Raw genomic sequence first — 15,205 nt, 5'->3', positions numbered from 1 at the left:
TGGGCCGCAGCACGAGATGCCACGTCACAGGTGTCAAAAATCCCCCTGGACAGGAACTTTCTGCACGCCTTCAGCTGCCTGACCACCTCCTGATATGGCCTGGACTGCTCCGGCGGGAGCTTATCGACCAGGTCCGCCAGCTGTTGCACATTGGTCCGCATGTGGATGCTCATATAGAGCAGGTAAGATTGGATGCGGGTCACGAGCATGGAGGATTGGTAGGCCTTCCTCCCAAATGAGTCCAGAGTGCGAGACTCCCGCCCCGGGGGCGCCGAGGCGGTATCCCTCGAACTCCGTGCCCTCTTGAGAGCAGAATCCACGACCGCTGAGTCATGGGGCAACTGGGGCCGCATGAGCTCTGGGTCAGAGTGGATCCTGTACTGGGACTCTGCTTTCTTGGGAATGGTGGGGTTAGTTAGTGGTCGCACCCAGTTCCGAAGCAGCGTCTCCTTCAGGACATTGTGCAGCGGTACCGTGGAGGACTCTCTAGGTGGTGATGGATAGTCGAGGACCTCGAGCATCTCGGCCCTCGGCTCTTCCACAGAGACCACGGGAAAGGGAATGCTTATAGACATATCCCGCACAAAGGAGGCAAAGGAGAGACTCTCAGGAGGTGAGAGCTTCCTCTCCGGTGACGGCGTGGGGTCCGAGGGAAGGCCCGTAGACTCCTCTGAGGAGAAATATCTCGGGTCTTCCTCTTCCCCCCACGAGTCCTCATCCTCGGTATCGGACATGAGCTCATGTAGCTGAGTCCGGTACCGGGCCCGGCTCGACGTCGAGGCACCGAGGCCTCGGTGTCGTCGAGCGGTGGACTCTCGCGCCGGCGGGGACGGAGCTCCCTCCATCGACATCGACGGGGACTCCACCTGCGTGGCGGTCGAGACCGGCACCGCAAGCGGCGGCGGTGTCGACAGCCCCGGCGCCGGGCTAGAGCTCGCCGGCGCCACAGTCATCGGCGCCGGGGGGCACAGCCTGGCGCATCAGCCCTTCCAGGATCCCCGGAAGGATGGCTCTGAGGCACTCGTCCAGGCCCGCTGCCAGGAAAGGCGGTGGGGCCGGTAAGGGTGTCGGTGCCAGAAGCTGCTGGGGGCCAGGAGACGGCACCGAGGTGCCGGAACCCCGACGCGTCGGTACCTCCACCACCGACGGAGATCTCTCCTCTCTGCGATGACGCTTCGGCGTCGACTCCCCTTCAGGGTGCACCGAGGGCTCCCGGTGACGGCGCTTCTTGTCTTTTTTCCGGTGCACGTCACCGGCGCCGGAGGGCATGGAGGAGGAGGAGGTCGATCCCCCTCGGTCTCGAGGTACCGGGTCCGACAGGGTTCGGTCCCGTGGCTCACGAGCTGAGGGAGTGACCGGGGCCGACTGCCCACGCGGCCTCTCAACCCCACTCTCACCGGCGGACCGGCGGGCCGACGGGACCTGTTCTCCTGGGGTCGCTGCCATCGGTGCCGATGTCTCGGGCATCGATACCGGTACCGAAGATCCGGCCTTCGATACCGATGCCGTCGAGGTCGACGTCGAGGGGCCGGCGCAAGTTCCAAAAAGACGGTCCCGCAGAACTTGCCTCGCAACCTGAGTCCGTTTCCGGAGACCGAGACACAGCGCGCACGACTTGAGATTGTGCTCCGGCCCGAGGCACTGGAGGCACCAAGCGTGGGTGTCGGTCTGCGAGATCGGCCGGCCGCAGCGACCACACTTTTTAAATCCACTCGGGACCTTCGAGGACATCGACGGAAAAATCGCGTCGGCGAAGTCAAAGTCGGCAATGGTGGCTAAAATCACACCACGAAAAAACTAGCCGACCGAGCGGCCACTAGGCCGCAACGAGGCGTCCCCGCTGGAAGCACAGCACACCTACCTCTGCTGGCCAGTGCTCCCGGAACCTCCGTCTCGCCCACCCCTTTGGTTACCCCAAAAAGGCTATCAATAGAAATCAAACAAAATAAAACATAAAACTAACACGGCTACCACACTCCTCTACCCAAAAAGGCTGAAAGGACTAGTCTCTATTCCAGAACCGAGCGGAGACTGAGAACTGCTCAATAATTCTCAGTCTCCCTCTGATGATAGGAGTGCATAGTACCCACTCGTCAGGAATGGTCTGGAGAAGACAATAAGGAACCAGAATTTTTCAACCAGTGTGCCACAGCTGTTCCCCATGTGTGCCATGGAGTCTGCGGGGATCCTGCAGGAATCCCCTCAAGGTCATAGGCGTTGCCTCACTATCTTTTTATTTTATTTATTTTTTTGTTACATTTGTACCCCACGCTTTCCCACTCATGGCAGGCTCAATGCAGCTTACATATTGTATACAGGTACTTATTTGTACCTGGGGCAATGGAGGCTTAAGTGACTTGTCCAGAGTCACAAGGAGCTGCCTGTGCCTGAAGTGGGAATCGAACTCAGTTCCTCAGTTCCCCAGGACCAAAGTCCACCACCCTAGCCACTAGGCCACTCCTCCACTCTACCCCTTTGCGGTTGCTGGCAGCAAATAAAACAGGCCTTCCTCTGGACAATTCTGGGGTTTTCCTTCTGATAGGACATCCTTATGCCATGTGGGAGGGACACGGTACATGGAAAGCCTAAAGATTAGGAAGGCCTGTTCTAATAGCTGTCAGCAACCGCAAAGTTTGTAGAATCACTGAGGAGAGGAGAAAAAGGCTTGAGGGGGTGGGAGGAGGAAAGTAGAAAAAGATATTGGACCCATGGTAGAGAACAGGGGTTGGGAGGCGGAATGAAGCTGATAGAGCTAGAGTCCACATTCCTAAAGACAATTGTCAGGGACTTGAATGTTTACAGCAGGGGTGTAGCCAGACTTCAGCGGGAGGAGGGGCCAGAGCCCGAGGTGAGGGGGCACATTTTAGCCCCCCCCCCGGGCGCCGCAGACCCCACCCGCCACCTTTGACCCCCCCCGGAGCCCCTCCCGTTTCGATCCCCCCTTCCTGCTGCGCCAACCCTCCCGCAAGTCCCCCGCCACCACCAGATACCTGTGCTGACGGGGATCCTCAACCCCAGCCAGCCGAAGTCCTCCCCAACCAGTCTCCGGGCCAGCACGTTGCTGCAGCTGATGTGGAAGCCTAGGATTCTGTTTCTTCTGTGTGAGTCGTCAACGTGGAGGACGCCAGAACGACTCAGACATAAACAGAATCCTAGGCTTCCACATTAGCTGCAGGCAGCAACGCACTGGCCCGGAGACTGGCTGAAGAGGATTTCGGCTGGCGGGGGTTGGGGAACCCCGCCAGCACAGGTACCCGATGGCGGCGGCGGGGGAGGGTTAGCAGCGGTGGGAAGGGGGGGTCAAAAGGGTCGGCGGGGGACAGGGTCAAATCTGGGGGGGCCCAGGCCCCTGTGACCCCACGTAGCTACATCCCTGGTTTACAGTAGGTTAGAGGGGTATAACTACCACTGAGCTGGAGTGCGAGCTTCTTTCTGCTTATAATATTCCTCAGCTCTGTCGCTGATCTGAGACACCTGTTGATGTTCAAGTCCATACTGTCGCTTCTGGATGTTGTTAAGCTGATCATAATAGTGGTCATAATGCCCATGGACTTGGGCGACTGCTGGCCTTTCTGCTGCCTCCAACCTGGGGCGCCAATACTGGAAACACAATAGCAGAGGGCAGTAAATCATTAGCTCCGTGCTCTATAAACCAACCATACGGTGATCTTGACGCTGCAATTTATTTTATCATACTTTCTTTCCCTAAATGCCATTGTTTCCACAGCATCAGTCTCTAGCTAGCCCACCTACTGCCAATCTTTGTCTAGTCCCACCGTAGTAACTCAATATTTTCCCATGAGCAACTGTAAAAAGTTCAGGTAAATGATGTTAACCAAAGAATTAAACCAGATATTGTCCATTTTGAAATGATTAATCCATCACTTGGGGCCCTTTTACAAAGCTGTGGCAAAAAGTGGCCTTAGTAGGCCTTTACACGGGTCTTTCCTACACTTTAAGGCCACTTTTTGCTGTGGCCAGAAAATGGACAATTTCCCATTAGTGCAAGCCATTAACAAAAATTAGTGCATGAGCTCATACCACCACCTATTTTGTAGGCAGTAGGGTCTCATGTGTTACTCCTGTGCTCATCAGCATGTAGCAATGCCAATGTGCTAACAGATGAGCAAAGAAATGCCCACACTCTGCCCCCAGACATGCCCCTATGGCTACAAATTTTTTTTATATATATATTTTAGTGTGTGGGTTGCACATATACATATGTAAAGCATCGTAGGATGCCTCAGTGTGCTGCACAGTATGGCATTTTAAGCTGTGGTAAGCATGCATTAGTGCTTACGGCAGCTTGGTAAAAGGAACCCTTGGTGAGTTTATGTTTAAGTGTACATAATTGGTTACTTACGGAACTTGCACATCACAGGCTTCTTGTTCAGAAAAATTTGTTAATGACAGATATTCAAAACATAAAGGTCCTTATTTTAGAAGCATCTCTACACGTAAATAGCAATTTTAGTAAGCCACGATTTATATATGGACATCTTGAGTAAAGTGGTGTGGTAGCCGTGTTAGTCCATTTTTAAAGGTAATAAATAGAAATAAATTAAAACAGAGAAAAGAAGATGACACCTTTTTTACTGGACTAACTTAATAATTTTTTGATTAGCTTTCGAATGTAACCCTTCTTCTTCAGATCAGAGATAAGCAAATGTTGACAAATCTCAGAATATATAAGTGAAACACAAAAGCATTCCAAAGACATTCTCACAGGGAGAGGGAGGGGTAGGTTAGGTGAGAAACAGGGGAGAGTTGGGTGGGTGAGAGACAGGGGTAGGTTAGGTGAGAAACAGGGGAGAGTTGGGTGGGTGAGAGACAGGGAGAGATGGATAAGGGGGTGAAAAAGCAGTAGAATTTTATGGTTTATAGTGGGTTAGAAAGCCTAGATCTTTGTTAAGTCCTGTCTGGTGGGTGTCAAAATATTTCATCATGTTGACTTCAAAGGTCTTACGTTCCTGAATTTTCTTAAAATTTCCTTTTAGCATTCTTCCCATAAGATCATTGATGCAATGTTCTGGTTTTGTAAAGTACTGCCCCACAGAGGTGGCATCCTGGTTGGCACTGGAATGTTTAATATTCTATCTATGTAAATTGAGCCTTATCTTTAGCATCTGGCTTGTTTCTCCAATACCCTTCACACTTTTTGCATTGAGTGATACATACCACATTTGAGGATGAGCATGTGAAGGATCCCCTTATGCTGAATGTTTTTCCCATGTGAGTGATTGTGATTCTGAGCCCTCTTATCCATCTCCAGCATCTCCTCTTTCCTTCCCTACCCCTCCACCGTGTCTAGTATCGCTCTCGTATCTTCCTTTCACTTACGCTTGTAATCAAATCTGTTTCCTCCTCTCCTCTGCTGCTGTACTTCTTAAAAGCCCCAAAACTGGAGCAGAGGGCTCAAAGGCATACTGCACCCCTTTCTGTTAGAGGGGGTCTGGGATGTGCTGAAGACCCCATGTCATGTGCTCACACTTTTCAAGTGGCCAGCAGCACAGGCTGTTTGCCGCACCAGTCCCACGCTGCTGCACCCCCCTCTAAATTCTGCCACTTACCCCTGGATTCTACACAGGTTGCTCAAATTTAGGCATAGATCCTAGGGCCACATGCAAACTAATTAGTCAATGAGCTGTTATCAATAATTGGTGTTAATTGGCACTCACTTGGGTTTATACACAGATCTGCCCTATAGAGTGCACACCTAAATGTTATAGTATGACTCAAAAGGAGATGTGGCCATGGGAGGGGCATAGGTAGGTCAGGGGCGTTTCCAGAAATTAAGCATCATATTATAGAATATGGTCATTTATGCACCCAACTCCATTAGTTGTGCACAACATTTACACCAGGTTTCAGAAGGCATAAGTGCCGAGCCCGAACAGGCACAAGATCCACACTACGCTAATATTCTGTAAAAGTTGATCCTTTGCACAATACTAGTTTAGCGTAAATCTTCCCAGCGCATAATTTTCGGTGCAATTTATATTGGTCCAGCCCTGGGTGGGATGATCATGATGGTTGCTTCTAATTATCAAAATATTTTGGGGAGGGGGCAGGGACAATTAAAAACCTGAAAGTTAATTGAAGTGCGGGACTTGATAGGTTGAAAGTTTGCCTAAGGCACTTAATACCCTTGGTACCACTCCTGCCACACCCTGAAAAAAAGGAGTTTCTGAACCTCTCTTTCTTCAATAATGAAAACCTTATTTTTCTTGGCAGATATCAATAGAACTTATAAGATGAATCCCTATGTCCTTTATAGGTATGTCTCTATCACCGGTCCCATGTACTCTACAATCACTCAGAATAAGGAAATCTTTCATTTTCTTTTCTAATCTATGAATTACATAACACTAAAGAGATCAGGGATAAATGAGTTTCTATTATACACAAAAGACCAACAAGCTATAATAAAAAATGAAAAAGGAAATACAGAAAAATATGGTGGGACCCAGTTGTGGCATAGTAACGTGTCCAATACTTTTAGGTATTAGAAACATTTGGTGGCTAATGGGAAGCCAGTTGATTAGTTTTCTGTAGTTTGTAATGGTTAGGTTACCTTTGTCTTACTGTGAAACATCCTGAGCTCCAGGCTGGGATGGTATCTAAAACTACACTGTTATGTTACATTATGTCATGTTATTAAGATTTGCCTCCTGGTGCTGCTGGTGATTCTCGAAGGGCTGGATCCAACCAGACTTTAAAACCTGCTGTGTATTTGAGACTGGTCAGTCACAAGACTGCATACAAGGCATCCTTACTTTGGCAGGGGGCGGCTGGGCTCTTGAAGGAGGTTTCCATTCATTTCTATGTGGCAATTCGTTTTTCCTCACAGGAGCTACTGGCCTGCGTCTTGAGGGAGGGTTTGCCCGCTCTCTTCCTCTTTGTGCTCTCAGAACTAATTAGACAAAAATGTAGAGGAACACAATGGGTGGGTATAAGATAACTCTTTCTGCTTATTCACTTTACATCAGTGGAGGAGTAACTTGGTGGTTAGAGCACACCGGAAGCCAGGGTTCAAATCCCACTGCTGTTCCTTGTGATCTTGGGCAAGTCACTTAACCCTCCAGTGCTTCATGTACAAGGTTAGATTGTGAGCCCTCCAGGGACATGGAAATACTTGGTATCTCTGAATGTAATTCACTTTAAGCTATTTCTGGAAAAAAAAAAAAGACATGAGCTAATTCTACGCAGGTATTACCAAAGAACAGTTAAGGCTAATTCTACGCAGGTATTACCAAAGAACAGTTAAGGCATCTACAGGCACTCCATTACTTCGTTCCCTATATTGGCTACCGCTTGATTTCCATTTCCGTTTCAAAATTTTGTGCCTGGTTTTTAAGGCTTATCATCTAGGTACTCCTTATCTGCCTAACTTGGGGGACCTTTTACAAAGGCACAGGAGGACCTGTGTGCATACAGCGCACGCCAAATCAGCACTACCACCTGGCTAGAGCATGAGCCAGGTGGTAATTCTGAATTTGGCACATGCTGAATCCCGCGGTAGAAAATAATTTTCTACCGCAGGCCGCTTACCCAGTGGTAAACACAGGGCCGTGCCGATGCGGTAAGCAAGGTAAGCGCCGCAGGGGGGCGCCCACCTCTGGAGGGCGCCACCGCGGTGCTTACCCTCGCCCCGCGCCGCCGAGGACTTTAAATTACCTGGTCGCAGGCTGCAGCAGCGTCGGTGAAAGCGCTGCCGACGTCTCCCTTCCCTTGCACTCATTGGTTCCCTCAGTGTCCTGCCTTTTTCTGACGTCAGAAGAAAGCGGACACTGAGGGAACCAAGAGCGCGGTGGGGGCGGTCCGCCCCGGGTGTCAGCGGGTGGGAGGTGCTCCGCTCCCGCTGCTCCCACCCTACCTTCTTAAAAAAAAAATAAATCAGTAAAGCGGCGTGGCAGGCAGCGCAGCTTCGCGTCTGCCCTGCTTGTAAAACAAGTAGATCTCCTCGTCGGGCCTTCGCTCACTGGGTCCCGCCCTCGAAGAAATAGGAAGTTACCTCAGAGGAGGGCGGGACCCAGTGAGCGAAGGCCCAACGAGGAGATCTACTTGTTTTACAAGCAGGGCAGACGCGAAGCTGTGCTGCCTGCCACGCCGCTTTACTGATTTATTTTTTAAAAGAAGGTAGGGTGGGAGCAGCGGGAGCGGAGCACCCCCCCCCCACCCGCTGTCATCTCGACAGAGCTGGTAGTCGGGTCGGATCAGGGGTGCCCAGATGGCAGAAGGGGAGGGGAGGGGATGGGATGGGGAGCCCAGATGACAGAAGGGGATGGGGTGGGGAGCCCAGATGGCAGAAGGGGATGGGGTGGGGAGCCCAGATGGCAGAAGGGGATGGGGTGGGGAGCCCAGATGGCAGAAGGGGATGGGGAGCCCAGATGACAGAAGGGGATGGGGAAGGGAGCCCAGATGGCAGAAGGGGATGGGGAGCCCAGATGACAGAAGGGGATGGGGAGGGGAGCCCAGATGGCAGAAGGGGATGGGGTGGGGATGGGGTGGGGAGCCCAGTTGGCAGAAGGGGATGGGGAGCCCAGATGACAGAAGGGGATGGGGAGGGGAGCCCAGATGGCAGAAGGGGATGGGGTGGGGAGCCCAGATGGCAGAAGGGGATGGGGTGGGGATGGGGTGGGGAGCCCAGATGGCAGAAGGGGATGGGGAGCCCAGATGACAGAAGGGGATGGGGAGGGGAGCCCAGATGGCAGAAGGGGATGGGGTGGGGAGCCCAGATGGCAGAAGGGGATGGGGTGGGGAGCCCAGATGGCAGAAGGGGATGGGGAGCCCAGATGACAGAAGGGGATGGGGAGGGGAGGGGATGGGGAGGGGAGCCCAGATGGCAGAAGGGGATGGGGTGGGGAGCCCAGATGGCAGAAGGGGATGGGGAGGGGAGCCCAGATGGCAGAAGGGGATGGGGTGGGGAGCCCAGATGGCAGAAGGGGATGGGGTGGGGAGCCCAGATGGGGTCTGGGGCTGAAAGGGGAGGCCCTAATGCAAGGCATGTGGATGAAGGGAGCTGGAACTGGGGGCTGAAAAGCAGGGTAGGTGGGATAAGGGGGCTAGTACTGGGACTGGGGGCTGAAAAGAAGACAGGGAGAAGTGGCTGGGGCTGAAGCTCGGGACTAGTGAGAGAAAAGGGCTGCGTTTGAAACTGGGGGCTGAAAGGGGACAGGGAGAAGTGGCTGGGGGCCGAAGCTCAAGACTGGTGGGAGAAAAGGGCTAGGGCTGAAACTGGGGACTGGTGGGATAGTGGGGCTGGAACTGGGGGCTGAAAAAAAGGGGCAGAGAGAGGGGACAGATCCTAGATGGAAGGGGGAGTGAGAGGGACCTTGATGGATGGGAGAGGGAGGGCAAATGGTGGATTGAGCGGACAGAGAGAAAGGGCAGACAGTGGATGGAAGCGATAGAAAGGGCAGACAGTGAATGGAAGGGGGAGAGAGAGAGGGCAGACAGGGGCAGATGGTGGATGGAAGGGGCAGAGATAGAGGGCAGATGTAGATGGAAGGAGCAGGGAGAGAGGGCAGACATTGGATGAAGGGGACAGCAGAGAGGGCAGACACTGGATGGCAGAGAGAGAACAAAGACAGATGCTGGATGGAAGGAAGGAAGACAGTGAAAAGAAGATGAGGAAAGCAGAAACCAGAGACAACAAACTGTAAATAAAATATTTACTTTTATTTTTTTGCTTTAGGATACAGTAGTATTGTAGCTGTGTTAATAAATGTTTATAATAGGTAATCTTTTTATTGGACTAATTTTAATACATTTTGACTAACTTTCGGAGAACAAAACCCCCTTCCTCAGGTCAGGATAGGATACTGTAACAGCACTATACTGTATTGACCTCAGGAAGGATGTTTTGGCCTCTGAAAGCTAAATGTATTAGTCCAATAAAATGGTATTATTTTATTTTCTATATTTGTTTTATTTCTATTTGTTAATTTGTAAAGTGGTGATTGGTTCTTGTTAGTTTTTTTCAAATTTACATCTGCAGTCTTTATATTTTGCACAGTACTAGGGGACATTTTCTGTTTCTGTGGTGTTGCATTGTATGCAGAGTCTGGCATCTTGGGGGTTCAGTTTAATTTTTGTCTAAATAACGTTTGGAATATGTCCACTTTGAGAATTTACATCTGCTATCTTATTTTGCAATGTATAGCAATTTGTTTCTAAGAATATTGCTGACAATTCCTGTCAGTGTGGCAAGTGGTGAGCGATCATTTTCACCGGGGGGGGGGGGGGGGGGGGGGGCGTGGGCGTGATCATTTTCACGGGGGGTAGGGGCGCCAACTGATAGTCTGCAGGGGGGCGCCAGAGACCCTAGGCACGGCCCTGGGTAAACAGCAGTTGGTGTACGGTGCATGCTTACCACACAAAGTAACGCATGAGACCTTACCGCTAGTTCAATGGGTGGCGGTAAGGTCATACATAAGTACATAAGTACATAAGCACTGCCACGCTGGGAAAAGACCAAAGGTCCATCAAGCCCAGCACTCGGTCTCCGACAGCGGCCAATCCAGGCCCCAAGAACCTGGCAAAAACCCAAAATTTAATAACGATCAATGGACTTTTCCTTCAGGAATCTGGCTGAAAATGGACACACACTGGTTTCAATTTTAGTGCACGTCCATTTTCCGGCCCCTTAAAAAAAAGGCCCTTTTGCCTAGATGCAGTAAAAAAAAAATGGACCAGCCTCTAGGACAATATAGCAGTCTATGAAAATTTGAAAACTATTGCCAGACAAATTCAGAATCCCCTGGTTCCCCTCTGCTATGCTACACCACTTTGGCCAACATGGTGATCTAGTTTATGTTTATTTGGAACTTTATATATCAGATTACAAATTTTCCCTCACCATGCCCCTAACTCTTCAGTACCACCAGCACCTCCAATGATCTGAGGAATAGTGGTCTGTCTCAAAGGTAGGGACCCCAAAGAAAAATACATTGTTTTTCTTGTATTGCATTTCCTGTATAACCCCAGCCACAGATAAAACAGGAGCAAAAAAAAAAAAGTTTAACTGTAAATCTTTTTAGCAGCTTTCAAAAAGGGAGTGGCCTAGTGGTTAGTGCAGAGGACTTTGATCCTGGGGAACTGGATTCAATTCCCACTGCGGCTCCTTGTGACCCTGGGCAAGTCACTTAACCCTCCATTGCCCCAGAAACAAATAACTACCTGTATATACTATGTAAACCGCCTTGAATGTAGCTGCAAAAACCACAGAAAGGCAGTATATCAAGTCCCTTTCTCATTCCCAAACAATAGTAGCCAATAAAAATGACCCTATAGGAATATTAATTCACCTTTAAGGGGGGAAGTTAATCAACGCAGGCTACTGTTGACAAGTTATTTTACCACTAACTTGTGCTATTTTAGCACAGGGTGTCATTTTATGCAAGGAGACCCTCTGCTAAGATAGCACAACTTGTGGTAAAATAACCCATCTTATCAAGTTGCACATGTTGATAACTTCTCCCTTAAACCTGCTTTCAATCAATTCTGTCCATCTCTAATTGTCCACAGAGAGAGAGAGTTGGTGGAAACTCATGGATCTCTGAATACACACATACACACAAAGGAAACCACTGGCAAAATAAATTGATCCTATCTCCCTTTGCCCACACCCCCTCCCTACTAAAAATTAAGTTTCAACCTCAGCCCTCCCTGAATTAAATAGAAATAGTCTTTGGTGTCTAGTGGGGAGTAGGGACCCCCCACACCCCTATACCTCAAAAAAAGACAGAAGTAATGCCCACTTGCTCCTGCTTTTGGTGCTATCATCTCTAAAATGGTGGTGCCCTGCCCTATCTTGAGATGCACTAGGCAGGGCCAGTCTGCCATATATTGAAAAATCTCCCTTATACGACAGACTGGCCCCAGCCAGTGCCGGAAGCAGGAGCGAGTGGGCATCACTCCTGTCTCATTCAAGTTTTGGGGGTCTGGGGGGGGGGGGGAACCGGAAAGGGGGTCAGGATGGAATGTGTGCCACTAAACACCAGGCACTTATTTCTTTCTTTATTTTTTAAAATTCTGGTTGGGCTGGGGGGAGGAGGGGTGCCACTAAAACCAGGGAGACAATTTTAATGTGGGAAGGAGAGAAGAGGAGCCCAATTGGTCCAGATGGGGGTAGGAGGGAGGCTGCCTGGTTCTGGAGCTAGTCCCATCAGGAGCTGGGAGGGCCAGTAGATGCCATAAAAATTCTGCCCAGAGTGGGGTACAGGAGAAGGAGATGGGGCTGATGCTGATCACGGGGGCTCTACATCAGCCTCAGACCTGGCGGTAGTTTTCTGGCATTGAGTTCCTGTTATAGACATCAGTGCACAGTCCTGTATTCCTGCAGGGTAACTAATAGGCTTTTAGCATACATTTTAATATACTGTGTGTCGATGTCTACCAAGGAGGCCCAGACAGAAAAAGGAATTGAAGCCCCAGTGTATGCCACCACCACCACCTATGGTTAAGAATTGTGACCTGGCTGAGGTAAGCTGCTTTTGCTTCTTGTTTGCGACTGACAAGCCTTGCTCCAAGGTCTGGCTGGAGCCAGATCCTAGTACTCTGGAGAAGAACTGAGAAAGACTCAGAGGCAGATGCATCAAGCAAACGTTAAAAAATCTAAATCGTTAAAGTCCCTAACGATTTTTAAAAAACGAAGAATGCACCAAAACAACAAGTCACACATGCTCGGATCGGTATTGAAAAGTACAATGTATCAAAGAATCATAATACACGTCGGTAATCGGCCCCTAAATCATGCGCAGAGCAGCCAAGCGTTATGTTAGCTGCTCTGCGCATGCCACAAACAGTCAAAACACAAGCACATGGCTCCCAAATCAAAACAAAAATAAAAAAAAGGTTGGGAGGGGGCAAAGGCACTCGTGAGGAGCGTCCTGTATGGCCGTCCTTGCCCCCCCCCCCCGCTTCCCCCTGCATTATAAATTAAAAAGCAAAACATACCGTTAGCAGCCCCGGCCCCCCTCCCTTCCTCACTACTCTGTCTCCCCTCAGCTCCGCCTCCCGACATCCTCCGCCATGTGCCCGCCCCCTCTTGGGGTCGTCACCGCCATTCCCCCCCTCAACCGGGCCCCCCTCCCTCTTACCGGGCCCGTGCAGCGCCTCTTTCCTCTGTCCGAAGGCGCTGCATGGGCAAGAAGAAAAGCTGATGCCTGTCCTCACCCAGCTTCGGTCGCGCGTCTCTCTCCGGGGCTGCTAACGGTATGTTTTGCTTTTTAATTTATAATGCAGGGGGAAGTGGGGGGGGAGGGGCAAGGACGGCCATACAGGACGCTCCTCACGAGCGCCTTTGCCCCCTCCCAATTCTTTTTTTGATTTTTGTTGGGTAAGGCTCAAACATGCTCTGGATACGCAAACACTACATTGATGTGGTTTATGACACGTTTTCTTTAAGCTTAAACACAGCTTGGACATATGTAATGCTACGTCCTTTTGACCAATCACAGCGCTTTTAGCTCTGCTAATGCGCTGGGATTGGCTCACAGTTTGTTTGTTTTTTCACTTTATGATTTTTCCTGGCACAGAGCTGTCCTAACGAGAGGTACAGACCTCTCGTTAGATTTCCTGCCTTTTTCCTGCGTAAAGGCAATCGGAAAAGGTTAGTGCATCTCGTTTCAATGGGGTTTGTACACAAATTGCTCATCTGCATTCCGTTTTCATTAGCTGCTAGCTTCCTCTGTAAAAGCCCTTTGATGCATGCAACAGATCAAAATTTCCTTGCTGGAGGGTCGTTAAAGGCTCATTAAGGTTTAGTACATCTGCCACCCTAACATCAACAGACTGTGTTCAGGCCTTGCCAGCCTGAGGCCTGCTTAATTAAGACTGATTATTGAACTACAGAGAGGTTCTATCTTTTGTTCCTGGTCCTGTAATGTAACAGGCCTCAGGATTCAATTAAACACTTGTTTTCATTTATAACCCTTTGTCCAGCTGTATTATTCCACAGGCCAACCCTCAACCCTTGCTCAGGGTGTCATACTTGCCTTGAACTACCACTGAAAAGGTGTGAGCTAAACCCAAAAGAAAAAAAAATAGGGGCCTTGTAATGACACTGCCACTGAGCTGGTCCTCCTTTGCTTCTGAAGTCTTACCATGTGCAGGCCGGGCTGCTGGAGAATGAAAAGCAGGCTTAGATGTTCCAGGCTTCTTTCTGTGTATGACAGTATGACTGAATTCTTCCTGGATCAACTGAATGTAAAACACATTGCAGAAGAATGCTTAGCAAGACATGAAAAGAACATTTAGAGGCAACTTCAGGAACAATGGGCCCAATATCCAAAGGCTATATCCCCTAACTTTCAGAGTTACACTCCGAGGTTGGCCTCTTTAAAAGTTTGCTAGGGCTGAGTGCCAAAATTTATACTCAAAATTTCATTAAACTCTTAAATTTAAGAGAATAAAAAGTAGGTGGTAACAGGGATGGATTTAGGGCGGAGGATAAAACTTACCGCCTTATTTTCGAAAGAGAAAGATGCCCATATTTCGACCCAAATCGGGAGATGGGCGTCTTTCTCCCGTGGGTGCCCAAATCAGTATAATTGAAAGCTGATTTTGGGCGTCTTCAAATGCAATCTGTCACGGAAACGGCCAAAGTTGACGGGGGCATGTCAGAGGCATGGTGAAGGCGGGACTGGGGCGTGGTTATCGGCCGAGGAAAGATGGGCGTACTCGGCCAATAATCGAATAAAGAAAGGAGTTTTTAGCGTGAATTTGGGTCACTTTTTTTGGACCCTTTTTTTTCACGAACAAGTACCCTAAATGACCACCGGAGGGAATAGGGGATGATCACCCCTGACTCCCCCAATGGTCACTAAACCCCTCCCACCATAAAATAACAAACTTTTAAGAACTTTTTTTTCCAGCCTGTATGCCACTATCAAATGCCATACCCAGCTCCATCACAGCAGTATGCAGGTCCCTGGAGCAGTTGTTAGTGGGTGCAGTGCACTTCAGGCAGGTGGACCCAGGCCCATCCCCCCCCCCCCCCCAACTGTTACACTTGTGCTGGTAAATGGGAGCCCTCCAAACCGCCCCCAAAACCCACTGTACCCACATCTAGGTGCCCCCCTTCAGCCATAAGTGCTATGGTAATGGTGTAGAGTTGTGGGCAGTGGGTTTTGGGGAGCCCAGCACCCAAGGGAAGGGAGCTATGGACTTCAGAGGTAGTTAACTTTGTTTTTTTAATTGT

At 49.9% G+C, this 15,205-nt stretch overlaps 1 protein-coding gene across 4 annotated transcripts in view; it reads right to left on the bottom strand.

Moving 5' to 3' along the window:
- NEK5 (NIMA related kinase 5) overlaps nucleotides 1-15,205 on the bottom strand; it is a 117,006-nt gene that overhangs the window by 53,742 nt on the left and 48,059 nt on the right. For all 4 annotated transcript variants that reach the window (XM_030200437.1, XM_030200436.1, XM_030200438.1 and 1 more), the window contains exons 10-12: nucleotides 14,109-14,205; nucleotides 6,777-6,913; nucleotides 3,407-3,600 (exon numbers count right to left, since the gene is read on the bottom strand). In XM_030200437.1, coding sequence (XP_030056297.1) covers nucleotides 3,407-3,600; nucleotides 6,777-6,913; nucleotides 14,109-14,205 — 428 coding nt within the window. The remainder of the gene's footprint in view (nucleotides 1-3,406; nucleotides 3,601-6,776; nucleotides 6,914-14,108; nucleotides 14,206-15,205) is intronic.

Source organism: Microcaecilia unicolor, chromosome 4 (assembly GCF_901765095.1).
Source record: "Microcaecilia unicolor chromosome 4, aMicUni1.1, whole genome shotgun sequence".
NCBI classification, from domain to species: Eukaryota; Metazoa; Chordata; class Amphibia; order Gymnophiona; family Siphonopidae; genus Microcaecilia; species Microcaecilia unicolor.
Note: the sequence above shows the minus strand (reverse complement) of the source record. Positions and strands in the feature narration are given on the sequence as shown.